The 15,894-nt window shown below is 49.5% G+C and overlaps 1 protein-coding gene across 15 annotated transcripts in view; it reads right to left on the reverse strand.

The window, feature by feature from the left end:
* Positions 1-3,788: 3,788 nt before the first annotated feature.
* Positions 3,789-15,894, reverse strand: part of KDM2A (lysine demethylase 2A) — a 91,373-nt gene continuing 79,267 nt past the window's right edge. For 7 of the 15 annotated variants that reach the window (XM_086385615.1, XM_086385616.1, XM_086385619.1 and 4 more), the window contains 8 exons: positions 15,379-15,510; positions 13,738-13,827; positions 13,457-13,525; positions 10,829-11,541; positions 8,819-8,982; positions 8,108-8,266; positions 7,325-7,540; positions 3,789-6,882 (listed from right to left, as the gene is read on the reverse strand). In XM_086385615.1, coding sequence (XP_086241741.1) covers positions 6,701-6,882; positions 7,325-7,540; positions 8,108-8,266; positions 8,819-8,982; positions 10,829-11,541; positions 13,457-13,525; positions 13,738-13,827; positions 15,379-15,510 — 1,725 coding nt within the window. In that variant the 3' untranslated portion in view covers positions 3,789-6,700. The remainder of the gene's footprint in view (positions 6,883-7,324; positions 7,541-8,107; positions 8,267-8,818; positions 8,983-10,828; positions 11,542-13,456; positions 13,526-13,737; positions 13,828-15,378; positions 15,511-15,894) is intronic. The other 8 variants (XM_086385621.1, XM_086385622.1, XM_086385623.1 and 5 more) reach the window with 3 other exon arrangements.

Genomic DNA, 15,894 nt, shown 5'->3' on the forward strand with positions numbered 1-15,894 from the left:
CACAGAACTGACCTGGGAGGGCTAGAGGAGCTGGAATTGGCCTTCTCCCCAGGTCTAGCTACCTCATTTGTGGGGTCCACTGCAAATAAAGTGCACAGCCCCTTTTTCAAAAATTAAGAATTTCAAGGGACTTCCTTGGTGGCCCAACGGCTAAGACTTCGCGCTCCCAATGCTGGGGGCCCGGGTTTGATCCCTGGTCCAGGAACTAGATCCCACATGCAGCAACTAAGAAAGAGTTGACATGGGACAACTAAAAAAGATCTCACATGTTGCAACAATGATCGAAGATCCTGAGTGCAGCAACTAAGACTGGCACAGCCAAACTAAAAAAAAAAAAAGAATTTCAAGATGGTGACAAGAGCACATTAAACCCAGTGTGGGATCCATCTGAGGGCAGGGCCCCATGTGACTGCATGGATCACTCACCCATGAAATCAGTCCTGCTTCCTTTTCCTATAAATCCACCTTTCATTGTGCTCAGGAGCAGATGGAGGGGAAGCCAAGCTAGCTAAGTCTAGCCCCACCCTCAAGGAGTTCAGAGTGCCATGGGAGGGGCTGTGGGCACACACCCGGCCTGGCTGCTCAGCAGGCATGAGAGACTGGGGGGCAGGGGGGGGAAGGCCCAAGTTCCGGAGTCCTTGGCCCAGTGTTCATGTATGTCCCAGCTTTGCCTTCACTTCCTCTCTCAGCCTGGGCTGTGTTATCTGTAGAGTGAAGCCACCTGCCCACTCCCTTCCTTGGGTGGAGTTTGAGTGTGAAATGCCATTGCTTGTACACAGAGGCTAGGAAGTGAGGTGGATAGGACTGACTCTGCAGCCAGTCTCCAGGTTTTACTAGCCAAGACACTTCAGGCCAATGTCCATAAACTGAAGTTTCTCATCTTTAAAATGAGGGTAGGGCTTCCCTGCTGGTTCAGTGGTAAAGAATCCACCTGCTAATGCAGGTTTGATCCCTGATCCGGGAGGATCCCACATGCCGTGAAGCGACTAAGCTTGAGTGCCCCAAGTATTGAGCCTGTGCTGTGGAGCCCACGTGCTCCACAAGAGAAACCCTCACAATTAGAAGCCTGCACATCGCAACTAAAGAGTAGACCCTGCTCTCTCCAACTAGAGAAAAAGTCCATGCAGCAACGAAGACCCAGCACAGCCGACAAAAACAAAAACAAGATAACAGTAGAGTTGCTGTGTATTTACAGTGGCCAAGACATGGAATCAGCGTAAATGTCCACTGATAGATGAGTGGGTGAAGATGTGGTGCACGTGCGCAATGGGATATTACTCAGCCATAAAAAAGATTGAAATAATGCCAGTTGCAGCAACATGGATGAACTTAGAGATTATCACAGTAAGTGAAGTCAGAAAAAAAGACAAATACCATGTGCTATCATTATATATGGAATCGAAAACATGACACAAGGGACTTCCCTGGTGATCCAATGGTTACAATGGGATACTTTCACTGCCATGATTCCAGGTTCAGTCCCTAGCCAAGAAATTAAGATCTCGCAAGCTGCATAGCACAGCCTAAACCAATGAAATATGACACAAGTGAACTGATTTATGAAACAGAAACAGACTCTTAAAAGACATAGGAAACGAACTTATGGCTGTTTTTGTTGTTCAGTTGTGGTTCTTGAAGGGGAAAGGGGGTTGTTGTTCGGTTGCTCAGTCATGCCCGACTCTTTGTGACCCCATAGACCAGGCTTCCCTGTCCTTCATCATCTCCTGGAGTTTCCTCAAACTCATGTCCGTTGAGTCATGAAAGGGTCTAGGGGAGGGATAAATGAGGAGTTTGGGGTTAGCAGGTAAAAACTACTAACTATATAGTAAATACAGCCTGTGCTACTGTATAGCACAGGGAACTATACTCAATATACTGTAATAAACCATAATGGAAAAGAATATGAAAAAGAATATGTATACATATGTGTATAACTGAATCACTTTGCTGTACACCACAAATTAACCCAACATTCTAAATCAACTATACTTCAAAAAAATAGGGTTGCTGTAAAGATTAGGAGTTAGCATGTGTAGATACTTAGACCAGTCTGGGTCAACACACAGGCTCAGTAGATGCCCGCTGTTTTTATTTTGTTGCCTGTGAAAGGTATACAGAATGTCCAGGTTAATCCCTTCTGATTGGAGGAGAAACAGGAAGGGCTTCTGGAGGAAAAGGTGAAGGAGGATAGGTTTTCATAGTTGTGGTGAAGTGACACCCACTGAACGCGGCAACCCTGGGGGCTACAGAGGTGCCTGTTCAAGGCCTCTTGGAAGCACCTACCGCCAGCCCGGTGCTTCTCCTTTTACAGATGACGGTGGCTAGTGATGCAGAGGTCAGTGGCACATGACCCTGGAGAGTTACACATGACAGCTTGATTCCTGTATACGGAAGGTGTATGGAAGGTGTACCAGCAAAGGCCCAGAGACAGTGGAGTTAGTTATAAGGGTGGAGAGGAGTTGTTAGTTGCTAAGTTATGTCCGACTCTTTTGAAACCCCATGGACTATAGTATAGCCTGCCAGGCTCCTCTGTCCATGGGATTTCTCAGGCAAGAAAACTGGAGTGGGTTGCACTTCCTCACTGGCAGGTAGATTCTTTACCACTGAGCCATCAGGGAAGCCCAGAGAGGAGGGATAAATGATGAGGGAGCTTGAGAACGTATCCTGAGACAAACACACTGATGGGTTTTAAGTAGAGTAGTCAAATCTAAAAGAAATGTTCTGGCTGCCAACAAGGCAGATGGGGGTTGGACTGCAGGCTGAGAAGTCTCAGGGCTCTTGCTGGAGTCAAGGTTCTGGAAAATGGTAGCTTCAACTAGGGTGGCAGGCATGAAGTTATAAAGAGGTAGATGGGTTTCTGTGATGTTTAGAAGGCATAATAGACACTCTGCCTTCCTTGGCCAACGTCAAAAACGGCCACAATCGCAGCCATCCTCGGGAAATGGAATCGGCTGACTGTCCAGGATCCCTCTTCCAGGATGCACAGAATTGGAGATGGTCCTTAACAGCTCGGCGAGGAGGATGGGCAGGAGCCCCCCAGATCCCTTAAGGGAGAGATGCGAGCCTTCTTGGGACCTCCTGGGCATCACCTCAGCTCTCCTGAGATGGCACAGTCAGGTCTGAGGTCAACAGCGGGCAGCATGCAGGACACTCGTCTAAACGCTGGAAGCTTGTACTCAACAGGCAGGACCCAGTGGGACAAATGCCGATGGAGCCGGATACAGACCTTTCTTGGTGGCCTCGAGCAGGCACTGTCCTTGAGAGGCTTGTTCTGTAGCTGCAGTGGGTGGAGGTTGGCCGTGGCCTTGGCTACTGGCTCTCCAGGGATGGCCAGAATAGAAATCCTCAGGCCTGTACATAGGGGAGCACCACACAGTCCTTCCAGCTCTCCCCAAGAACTCTGCAGCACCTCTCCAGGCACCGCCTTGTGGGGAGGAGTCGGGATCAGGTAATCCTATGCCTAAATTTCCACATCTATTAAAAAGTTCCCTTTGATGCTGTAAAATTTAAGCAAGTGCTGCTTTCAGACATTAAAAAAAAAGAAGGCAAAGCAAGTCACAGAAGCACACAGCACTTCCGTTGCCACTCAGGGATGGGGGAGGAACTGCGGGGCTGGTGGGGGGTGGGGGGAGAGGCTGCAGCACCTCCAGACTTCCTCTTTCTCATGCACGCACACACACACACCAAGGCAGAAAAGTTTTTGGTATTTTTGTTTTGGTTTTGAAAGCCTTTTTATTTAAAAAAAAAAAACAAAAAACCCAAATAAAAATATTTCCCACTGGAGGCTATTTCTTTTTTTGTTTTAAAAATTTTTATTACACAAATATCTCCCATTCCCATATGTCAGAGGAAAGATGTCCTTGCTCTTTGTAAAACCAATAGTGGAGAACGTTTAGAAAACAAAAGTCCGCCTAGCTTTCCTCCTTTCCCTGGCCCCGAATAACCCCAATGTGTCAACTGAGATAGCGTGACTTGTCCTCTTAATGCTTACATTTTTTTTTTTTTAGCACAACATTGGAGATTGACTCTAAACCAGCAACAAAAAAATATATATTTACAATATTTCTCGGAAAACAAAAACACAACCAAACCCTTTAAACATAGTGACTTTAGGAGTTTTATTTATGGAGCAGTTATTTTTTTTTAATCACCAAGTGATTTTATATTATATATATATATATATATATAAATTTTCTTCCTTTCCTTTGTGGTTTTTCGCCCCGGTGCTTGGAAAGATGGAGGCAGGGTGTCTGGTCCTGTGGTCTGCGGAGGGCAGGCTCTCCTGGCAAGGCTGTGTCTACGAGCAGATGGCAGGAAATTTGGTGGAACTCCCGGGTTCCTCTGTCCCCAAAGAGAGACATTTCTGTCCTCCACACAGACCAACCCTCACCTCTAAAAACCATTTTCTCCCTCACAGTTCCAGAGAAAGGGAAGCCCAGCAAAGCCCACTGGCTGCCATTCCTGGGTTCCCTTTTCCTCTCACCGACTTACGTGCGCAGTAAAAATGCTCATTTTTCCAAACGCAAAACAACAAAAATAAAAGCCAAAGCCCAAAACAAACCATCAGCTTGGAAATCTCTATGGGTGAGATGTCCCAAAGTCAGAGGCACTCTCCCGGAACAATCCCTGCTCTGAGGGGGTCTCTCCACCTCCCCTTTTATAAAAAGACAAGAAAGCAAAACAAAGTCATCTTTTCAGTATTTTCCACAGGAGCAACCGAAAAAAGGCAGGAAGCTTCCAATTATAGGTCATTAACAATAACATTAATAAGGTTTTTGCTCAATACCCAGGGTTCTTGACAGAGAAGTTCCCCTAACTGAGGCACTCTGGAATAAGTCACTGGCATTTCCTCAAGGTTTCAGCCCCAGGTGGCTGAGGCCTGGAGACCAATGGAAGGGGCAGAGGGTCAGGGGAGCAGACTGCTGCTTTTAAGGTGCAGCAAGAGAATCAGCAGATTGGAAGAAACCGACACAATGCCACCCCCTCCCAAGACCCAATTTTCTCTCAGGAGGCCAGTCAATGCCAGGGTCAAAGCTGGGCTAGGTGGCAAAGAGGGAGCCCCTCTGCCTCTATTGCTTTGGAAGTGGCAAGGGGGCACGTGGCGTCTCTCCTTGGGGTGGCTCACACTTCAGACCCCAGGTGCCTGGGCTCCTTCCCCTCCCCCACAGGGCTTCAGGAGGAGGAGAGCCTGAGGCTGGGCTACAGGAAAGGGGCCGGGAGGGGATGGGCTGGGTTCCAGATGGTGGGGCAAGGTTGTGCTATCGCCTTCCTTTCGGATGGGGAGCGGAGTGCAAACCCGCGTCTATCGTTTATCAGCTCTTGCCACAGGCTGCTGCTACTGAGCATCTCCTCACACACTTAAATATTGACCCAAAAGAAATCCCGACCTTTCGTTCCATTTTTTTTTTTTTTTTAAAGTGCAAAAAGCTCTCTGCTGCCCTAGAGAGAGGATCTTTGGACAGGCCGTTCAATGCAAAGTAAGAGGGGGCAGCTGATGGGGCTCGACACAGGGCAGTGGAGCGGGAGACGCCAGGCTCCCCTCCTTCCCTCCATACACACGCTTAATACACTCAGCCACACACACAGAGGCACATGCACACCCCCTTCCATGGCTGCAGGCAGAGGGCAGGTGACTGGCTTCTAAGCAGGACTCCCCACCCCTCCGAAGGCGCCGGATCAGTGAGCCGCTGAGGCTAGACACAGGCGTGGGCTCGGATGGCTACAGGACCCGAGGCCTGGAGCCTGCCCAGGGGCAGGTGGGGACTTGGCCTAGTTCTCTGACCCCCCAGCTGGGGGAGACAGGCTGCTCCCTCTGAGGATAGACATCTAGGGAAAGCCCTATTCAGGTGGGAATAAAGGAAAGTGTGAAAAAGGGTAGGGCAGGCCAAAGAGGGAAGGGATGGGGAGACGGTGCCTGTCTCAGGATCTGCCTGGGAAGCAGTAAAATTGGGTGTCCCTGGGGTAGACAGTTCCAGCTCCTCTGAAGAGCCTCAACCCCAATAAGTGCAACAAGGACTTCATAGAAACTAGCAGGAAAGTCTGGGGTGGGGGAACCTCATTCTGTGAACTACCGTGAGCATCGGACAGGATCAAGCTACAAGGAGAGGAGGGAGAGCACAGACAAGAGGTGTGGACACCTCAACAGCACCAGTGTGATCTGCATGGGTCTGGCCTTCCTGGGGCCACTGGCCCCTCCTGCGTAAGTCGGGAGAGTGTGACGGAGGAGAGACACGCACTGGACACCACGAGGAGAACCTGGCCACGGAGACAGGGCCGCTTTCTTCCCTGGGAGTTTGCTCAGAACCAGGCACTGCTGGGGACCATGGATGGGGGGAGGAGGGCCCCAGGGCCCAGTGCAGGTGATGGCTGCACAGACACCCCAAAGTGAGAACCCGGCCTCCTGGCCGACGAGTGAGTGGGCGGGTGAGCAAGCAAGCAGGCACTGTGACAGCACACAGCCTGCGCTTTCCCCTTGGATCAATTTGCTACTCCCTTCTTAGGAGGGAGAGGAACAGGCCGGTAAGCCTGGGGTCCACCCCTCTCTCTGCCCTGACTGTAAGGGGAGGGCTCAAGGGACAGGAGAGCAGAGAGGGAGTGTGACGCTGGCCTCGGAGCCCGTGCAGGGGCGGGGAGAGAGGCTCTCCTGGCTGGGGAGTCAGGGGGAAGATCGGTTTCCTGTTCAGTCTGGGCTGGGTGTGTCTTAGCTGATCTTCTGTATCAGCTTCTCGTCAGACAGGCAGTACAGACTGTTGATGGACAAGTCTGAGATGAAGTGCTCGCAGGCTTTTCGAGTGATCTGCTTGCATCCTCGAAGGTCGATCAAGGTGACGTTGGCGATGCGCCGTAGGTAGATCAGGGTCTGGTCTGTCAGTTTATTGCAACCTGTGGGGAAAGTGACCACAAGGACAATGCTGCGTACACACACTCAAAGGAGCCTGCTTCTGACGCTCAATTCCCCAGCTTTCCTCAAAAGGCTAAACAAAAGTCCCTCTTTTCCCCGTAACTACCTGGCTCAGAGACCAGATATGCCATCAGCACGGCAGCCTCGGAAGGCCCCTGCCACCGTACTCCCTGCACTGCAAAGCTGCCCAACCTGCAGCTGGGTGCTGGCTGTATTCTTAGGCACCTGACAACTGCTCAAGGCCTTGGTCCCCACCAGTTACAAAAGGAACAGAGTTCCATGTCTTGTCCACATGTGAGGAAACGAATTAACACGGTTTAGTCAACAGCCCATGTTCTTTCTGTTCTACTGGTCAAACTTCAAGAAGGGCTGGGCTTCCAAAGGGCAGGGGACCATCTGTCACAGAACATGGCAGTGCCATACCTGCCATGTTGAGCTCTGTGAGGGAGTAACGAGTGGAAGACCCAACAGCGGTGAGCAGATTGGAGGACTGGTCTGTCAGGTGGCTGCAGTGACTGAGGTCGAGTCGAGACAGGAGGGGCATGTGGCGAATGATGAGACGAAGCGTGGCGTCTGTGATGTCAAGGCCTGCCAGCCGGAAGTCGGTCATGTTCCGGAGCTTGCTGCGATTGTCCTGGCCTGCACAGGCAAGAGAAGGACCTAGATCCAGACCCTTAACTCTAGTTCAGCTCAAGCTGCAGGCAGCTTCAGTCATGGATATTTGCTGGCTGGGCTGTGCAGGGGTTAACAAGCAGAACTGCCCACACCCAGCCCTGCCTTCAGGGAGCGAGCAGTGTGTGGGGGCCGTTTCCAGGAAACCAAACACGTTTTCTTTCTTCCCAGCTGCTGGATTGTGCCTCACTCACACAGCAAAGGGGTATGTGTGGAATGCTCCTCTCCTTCCCACACTCCCACACTTTTCTAGACCATCAGGGAAACAGGCTTCAACGTTCCACCTCAACCATGATGCCTTCCCAGACTTCCTCAGGCTTATACTCTCTAACCCCCAAACCCCACTGACCCACAAAACGGACTTACTCCTTTCTTTGCAGGTAGCTATCTGTAAATAGTTAACTGTACTTGTACATAGTCCATCGTCCTGTTTTCAACTTCCACTTTTCTACTTTTCAACAGTGTCACTTCTGGGACTACCTGAGCTTCTGGGAATGCTGAAAGGAGCACAGGGAAGTCAGGCCTAGAGCATACCCGGTTTATCCGCCGGTGGAGTCAGCAAGTCCCGAATTTGAGGGTCCTTGATTCCTACTGCCCACCGAAGATCAAGGGTCCTGAGAAGGGGGCAGCTGGAGGTGCTGAGGGCAGAGACTGCAGACCAGGAGCAGCCTGCTAGGAGGAGGTCTTTCAGTCCTGCAACGGAAGGAGACAGACATGCAGTAACACACTCTACCAGCTGTCCAAAGCCTCAACTACCAGCTGATCTGACCAAGGTAAACAGATCCCCAGCCGAATGGAGGAAGGGACCATATCCTAAACTTATTCTAGTAATCCTGCTCAAAAACTTCTTTGCCCTCCTAAACTACATCTAACTCTGGTGGTAAAATGGATTGCTTGGTTTCCAGCAGAGTAACAAGTGTGTGTGACTTCTAAGACCTCAAAGTGCTTAAGGGAATCCTTACAAGGGGCTAATCAAGGCGACATCTTAACTCAAATCCTCTCTTCAGAGACTACACCGAGAAGACCTGCAGAGCTGGCGGTAGCACCTGACCCGCCAGCCCACAGTGGCACCCTGGGGACTGGCAGTTAAGGTGGGACCGGCCAGGTTTCTTGCCAAGCAGAAAGGCAACGATGGCACAGACTGTTGCCCTAAATTGCCCGAAAGCAATTCTAAATAGCACTGCCAATAATGCAGCTTTCCCCGCCAGCCCTGGGCCCCTGGAAGGACAGCACGGGCCTGCTCACCTGGCAGCCTATTGACGAGCCATGTCAGCTGTTTTTTGGAGATGTTGGTCCAACTGAGGTCAAGGCTAACTGGCTGCCTCTTGATGATGCCACTGAGAGCCTGGGGTACAATAGCCTTACACCTACTCAAGTCAATTTTTGTCCAAAGTCTCTTGTCGCAGCACCTGTAACAGAAGGAAAGAGAACCAGCTGTCAAGACCTCACATCCCTTGTCAGAGGAACTTCACCACAGGCTGCTGGAGGCTTCTGGGAAAAGCAGAGCCTTGGAGATCTCCCTCCCTAGATGCTTCTTCATGCATATAAGGATCATGCCTTGCCATTTCCTGCCTCAGCGAAGAGAGATTACTTGACCAGTCCACCCCAATTTACTTTGGCCAGGTTGAGAGCACAGAGCGACTGTCAGGGACACACAGTAAAACAATATACTATAACCCCTCATTTGCATTAAAATGGTATGGCTCCCACCAAAGTGTATACAAAGGAACATTAAAAAAATTTCTTGACTTCTTACTGCTAGAAGTTACTAGGTTTCCCTCTACTCTCCTCAAAGTCTCTCCCAGCCGCCTGAGACGCAGAGTGGTGCTACTTGGCACATCCAGCTCATTGTGCCTTGAACTCCAGAAAGAGCCCATTTCATTATCAGGTCGCAAGAGGCTCTTTATTAAAATCAGGCCTGGAGAGTCCTCCACCACCCTTAGGTTTCTGCCTCAGTGCTATCTTTACTTTTTCTAGCCAGTCTACATCAGAACAGAAAGGGAGAGGCCTGCCTTTCCGCGACAAATCCACAGGCCACAAATAGCACTGCAACACGCGGCTTCTCTTTAATATTTTACAGCCCAGCCTGGCTCAGCGTCTGGCTGGCAGGGCAAGAGGAGATGGCATATAATGGGAGTCTTATGTGGCTCGGCCTAGAAACTGAGGGACAGAGCCACCACTGAGCCCTACAAAGACAAAAGTATCAGGAGAATCTGGAGGTCACATGTCAATGCAGATTTGGGACATAAACTCATGGTTGCAACAATGGCGTCTTCACTTAGAGACTGAAAACTTCACCCAGGGCACGTGAAACTTGTATGGCAAAAACAAGAGCCCTGGACCTCAAATTTTTAATGTGTATCAGAATCCTCTGGTGGAGAATTTATTAAAAACAGATTGCCCAGCCCCACCCTCAAGGTCCTGATCAGCAGGTCTGAGATATGCCCTGAAAACCTGCGTTTCTAACAAGGTCCCAGGTATGACACTGGTTTGGGCATCACACTTTGAAAACGACCGTAACAGGATTTGACCCAGATATAAAGGATTTATCCTAGGGTTTAGGAAGTTAAGGAAAAACAGTGTCCAATGGAAATCTTTGTTCATCACCTCTAGGGATGCTCCCTTAGGTCTTAATGTCTAACTTGAGAAGAAATGACAGGTTTCACTAAGAAGGACAACAAAGTCTCAGGAAGCCTCAAAACTGAACCTTGCTTGCTGGAGAAAGGTATTCTGGCCTAGGTTTAGAGTATGAGAATTAGAACTGTGGAAAACTGTGAGCCTGTGAGCACCTGCAAAGTTTCTGAAAAGCACGTATACCTTTCTCAGGAGATGGAGACGTAATGGGGCAGGGGTGTAAGAGCAGTCGTCTGTGTCCCCAGCCCCAGGAGTGACTGGCGTAACAAATGCATGATGTGTTCAACTAACTGGGGGCAGGGGGATCATGACTCCGAAGTTTTAGGACACACCGTACCCACCCCCAAGCCCCAAGGTACAAATCCATTCAAAGTCCAGTAAGGAAAGACGGGAAAGTACAGAGCAGGGAGAAGGGGCCAAGGGCCAGATTTCCCTGATGACACCTGCAGGCACGGCCTGCCACATCTTTCAAGAGGACCCCTGTGTCTGGGAAACAGACTGGGTGGATTTAATCCTTTAGGGCCCAACCAGCCTCCAGGAGCCAAGACACATGCTGTTCTCACATGGAAAGCTGCCACCTACGCCCATACCCCTGTGCCTGATCCCTGTAGCCCTGCTCACCATTTATACCACGTCTTGCACACTCGCATACATTCACAAAGTTCTCTGCGGCTGAGGTAGCGGAAGACAGACATCCAGACCTCCCGCTGCATCCAGCTTTCGTCTCCATCCTGAGCCCAACTGCCCCGGCCATTCAGCCTGGCCGCACCCCCCTCCTCTGCACTGTCATCTTCCTCCTCCTCCTCCTCCTCGTCCTCCTCCTCTCCCCCCAGCCCCTCCTCATCCCCGCGCTGGGGGGTTCGGGCTGGGCAGTGCTGGACCAGCACACGGGGGGAATGGCGAAGGTTGGCAGAGGAGGCCGTGATGGCCTGCAGCTTGGGCACAATGGATGTCCCGTGGAGCTCTTTGGTGGGCCTCTGCAGCGTGACAGTGAGGTACGATCCCCGGATCTTGGCTTTCTCAACTTCAGACAGCTCCTTTTTGCCGCTGGGATTGTTCTCCTTTTCCCGTACCATGGTGCGCTCTGTGGCCTGCAGCCGCAGCAACTGCCGCCGTTTGAAGCGCTCATCGCGGCTGGCACTGTGGTGGTCGCTGGGGCCGGCCCCAGGGGATGACCGAGTCACCACGCCCCGGGGGGAGGCCGGGTCGTGGATGAGCTGCAGCATGGAGGTGGGCGAGTGAGGTGGGGGCGTGAGGGGCTCGTCGCAGCTCCGCAGGGGCCGGAGGACTTTGGCTTGCACGGCTTCTTCGTCACTCTCTTCCATTTTCCGCTTCTGCAAAACAGGCCCGCAAACGCCGTGTCAGTGTCTCCTTTCTTCAAGACCCTCTGCACTTACCGGGTCAGCCTCTCTGCTGCTCTCGGGGACTAGCAGAGGGCAGGCTGCTGCTTTTCTATGGGGGAGGGACCTGTGTGTGCTGCAGGGTGGTCATCTCACTGTCTGCAAACCAGACTGTAACTGAGCTCACATCTGTGATCAAGGCAGCTGATTATAGAGCAAAACCCTCAAAATAAGTTGCTTGGGAAATCTACCTGTGACAGAAAGGCCTGTGTCCAAGTACAGAGGAATGGGATCCACATTTGAGCAACATGATTCCAAAGCCTGCCTTACTCATTTCCTGTCCCAACTTTTTAGTTATAATTCTCTGGGTAAAGAAATCCTTTAAAGAGGCTGCAACTCCTACCCCTACGCAATCTGACCATTTTAAATTCTGCCTCTAATTCAGCTCTTCACCCAAGAGACGCTTCTGCTGGAAGAAAAACAGTCTAAATATACACGTTTGAACTAGGATGCAGATTCTGATAGCAGTAAACCTACTGACTTTTAGCCCTATACAGGGTCTGAGTGTGACCCTGCCAGGCTGTTTCTACTCAGCACCCCGTGCTGTCCCGTGAGACCAACCACAGGTGAGAGATTAAGCCTAGAATGAGAAGCCACACTGCTCCTGGAGGAATCTCCTCAGGATGAAAATGAGGAATTCGAGTTTGGTGAAGCCAGTATCCCACAATAAAAGCACACCTCACCCTCTGCCACCTGTGCTCTCTGGTCCCCTGTCCCTTCCTGGAGCCCACCTTGGCTATGATGCAATGAAGCCTGACCACCATGTTCCACTGAGTATCAAAGCAGCAGGTCAGACTCCCTTAAGGAGATGTTCTATGTCCCTCTGCAACTATTCTGCTCCCTTTTCTCCTTATATTCTTAGATCACTGTGGCTGAAAGAGAACAAGCAACTTTTGGATGCTGGCTTTTATAAGGCATTAGAAGGTAACACTAAATATAGTATCTGCCAACCTGTCTGCTACAGCAAGCACCCACCACCACCACCAGTGAAGAAGACAAAAGTAAAAGTTACTACTACAAGAACCTGCTGCTAGTTAGAAGAACTTGAAATGATAACCCTGCTGCTGCTAAATTGCTTCAGTCGTGTCAGACTCTGTGTGACCCCATAGACGGCAGCCCACCAGGCTCCACCTTCCCTGTGATTCTCCAGGCAAGAACACTGGATTAGGTTGCTATTTCCTTCTCCAACGCATGAAAGTGAAAAGTGAAAGTAAAGTCGCTCAGTCATGTCCGACTCTTAGTGACCCCATGGACTGCAGCTACCAGGCTCCTCCGTCCATAGGATTCTTCAGGCAAGAGCACTGGAGTGGGTGCCACTGCCTTCTCCAATGAGAACTCTAGCACTCGTCAACTCCAGAAATCCGTGTCCTCAGACCTATTTAGACTGAGAAGTTCAATGACCTCAGTGCCTGAGTGGGAAGAAATAGGAAAAAAAAAAAACCAAAAGAAACAAGGAAACGTGTTCCTACTCTCCTGTACAGGGTACCTGGAGGAGACCGCCAGAGCATGATGACTGGCCTGAGGTCAATGGCCGCCTCTGTGCATGCCCTTAGCAGATCGTGTCTTCCTGGCCTGAGAGACCAGTCCTTCTGGCCCTCTGACATTACTGGTGGCTACTGACAAGCAACCATAGTAGCTTGGGGCCAAGGTGACGGCACTGGTTCTCTCCAGAAGAGGGACTGCCTCTGTAGGACACAACTGGGCACAAGGGCAGGACTTTGTGCCACAAAGGTGAAGCAGACAAAAATGTGAACCCGTGCAACTGGAAACTCTAGGGTACGACTGTATGTACCAGCTGACTCAGGTCGCTGCCTCCCCTCAAGTTTCATTCCTCACAGACCATGCTCACCTCATTTCCCTCCTCAAACAGCCTGGCTGTGGCTCCTCTTTTCCAAGGGCCCCAGGGTGTAGAAGAACACTGGGAATTTGCAGAGTCCCGGGGGAACAATATTCAATAATGCAAAAAAACAAAATTCACAACTCAAAAATAGCTAAACAAAGGGGAAAAAAGATAACAAACAAACAAAAAAATAATCTCCTGGGTCAGAAAAAACATGCAAAGGCAAACGTTATTTCTAAACTTGACACTTGCTTCCTTCTCACAGTGCGAGACTGGAAACGTTCCCTTACCTGGGCTTTTTCTGAGCTGTCCTCTTGGTAGCACTTTGGACACTCCCAGCAATTTGGCAATTCCTCATTAAGCAACCCCTCTCCATCCATCTACAGGCAGAGAGAGGTTATTAAAAATCTGTCTCATTTAAGAAACAGACAAAACCCAATCTGTCTCTTAAGTTTCTTTTATCAAACAGTAACACAGACATAGGGTTGGAAAGAGTTACTCACTCCTAAACCCACTGGTCTACAGGGGAGGAAAAAAAAAAACAAAATCAAGAGCCATTTGGCCTCACTCTCAGCCAGTGGGATACTGGCCACCCTCACTCTGATCAAATTTAGCCTTCAAGAGAAGATTCCCAAGAGTCTGAGCCAATCTGGAGTCTCTTCCTCTGACACATACCTTCTCCTGAGGGTCCCATGCCACTCTGTAAAAGGAAGTGAACATACAGGAATGGTGCCAGTATGATCTCGAGTGTGGGGCATAATGGTTATGATGCAGTTATGGCTTTGGTTTGGAGACTAGTAACCAGGTCTCTATGGCTCAACTGTTGGGTGAGGATAAATAACAATATCCACCTTACATGGTAATGGTGAGGATTAAATGGATTAAATATTATATAAAATGCTTAGAAAAATGTGTGGCATGTAGTAAACACTTTGTACCAACCATTGTCATCATGATGATGATAATACCCTATTTTATACCCTATTTTATCAAATCCAAGATACGTATTTTTTCACATTTGAATTGTCTGAAACTGGGCTGCTTCTCACAATTAACAGTGTCTTATATAATCATTGTCAGCCAGGTGGCAGTCATGACATAGTTGACACCTTCAGAAAGACCAAGAAAGTACCAGCACCAACCAATGTAATTTAGATTTACAGAAAATCTAAGATAGACCCAATTTCACAGAGTTGTCTTCAAGATTAAATGAGGAGTCATATAAAACTGTGCTTCTCCATTCTGGCTGCACATTAGAATCTCTTGGGGAGCTTTTGAACACACCTCAGCCCAAGGTCCATGATAGAAGAGTTGACTCAATATCTGAGGTTAAGGCTTAAACCTCATTACCCCCCCCCCTTTTTTTTTTGCCAAGCTGTGTTGTGTGGCTTGTGGGATCGTAGTTCCCAACCAGGGATGGAACCCGGGCCTTTAGCAGTGTACGCCCATAATTCTAAACACTGGATTCCCACAGAATTCCTATTGTTACCTGGGGTAGTGCACTACCCCAGGTATGCACAGAGCCTGACACAGACTCAACACACACTAAACGTCAGCTGACAGTATTACTCTCACCATCTTTCAGGAACTAATAACCCACGGACACAATGAAGTATGTAATAGAGACACTTTAAAAATGTGAGGCATTCCAAAATTACGCTATTCCACGATGACTGGGGACTCCAAACATACCCACCAAGGCCAGCCTGTAAGCTCCATGAGAGCAGAAACCAAGACTATTTTCTGTACTAGTTTAGCCTCAGGGTCTAGTACGGTCCCCAACACTGAATATAGACACTGAATCAAGAACAGATGTTAGACTCCTCTGTGACCCTCAGCAGCCCCTTGTGACAGATGTCCCACTCTCCTCTGCTCCACTCAGAGTCTTGAGACACTCTGTTACCTCATGGGCCCCTTAGGCCTCTCCTCACCTGGAGGCAGCCAGGATGAACAATCTCATTGCAGATACAGCATTCCATGAGTTTCTTCTCAAAGTCCTGTGTCTCCTCATTTTGATCCACCTCTCCACAGAGGGAACATGTGACAGAGTGAGGCAGTCTGGGCTATAAGAGGACAAAGACAGAAACCAAGCTTAGATCCTTATCATTCAGCTTCCCTTTAACTGAAGGTGGACAATTTGGTTCCTGCAATTCTCCAGTAAACACTTAAGAGAGAATGGAGATGAGGTGGAGAGAAGAGAGGTTTTGGCAGGAAAATGACTAAGGAAGATAGGAAGAGTCAACCAGCTGAGTAGAGACCAACAGGGATCAGTTTATTTTCAGTTGGCCTATCCTTGGCCTCCCAGGTCCTTCCTTTCTAATCCACTTAAAGAGGGAACGGACTGCAGTGATCTGTCCTTCAAACACTAGTCTCTCATTTGAAAATTAGGCAAAAATTAGATTATGTTAAATATCAGACATCTTCCTTCTAAATCCAGAGACAAAAGG

The sequence above is a fragment of the Bos grunniens genome, chromosome 29 (genome assembly GCF_055505025.1).
Source record: "Bos grunniens cultivar Pamir isolate PY7600 chromosome 29, Bosgru_T2T1.0, whole genome shotgun sequence".
NCBI lineage: Eukaryota > Metazoa > Chordata > Mammalia > Artiodactyla > Bovidae > Bos > Bos grunniens.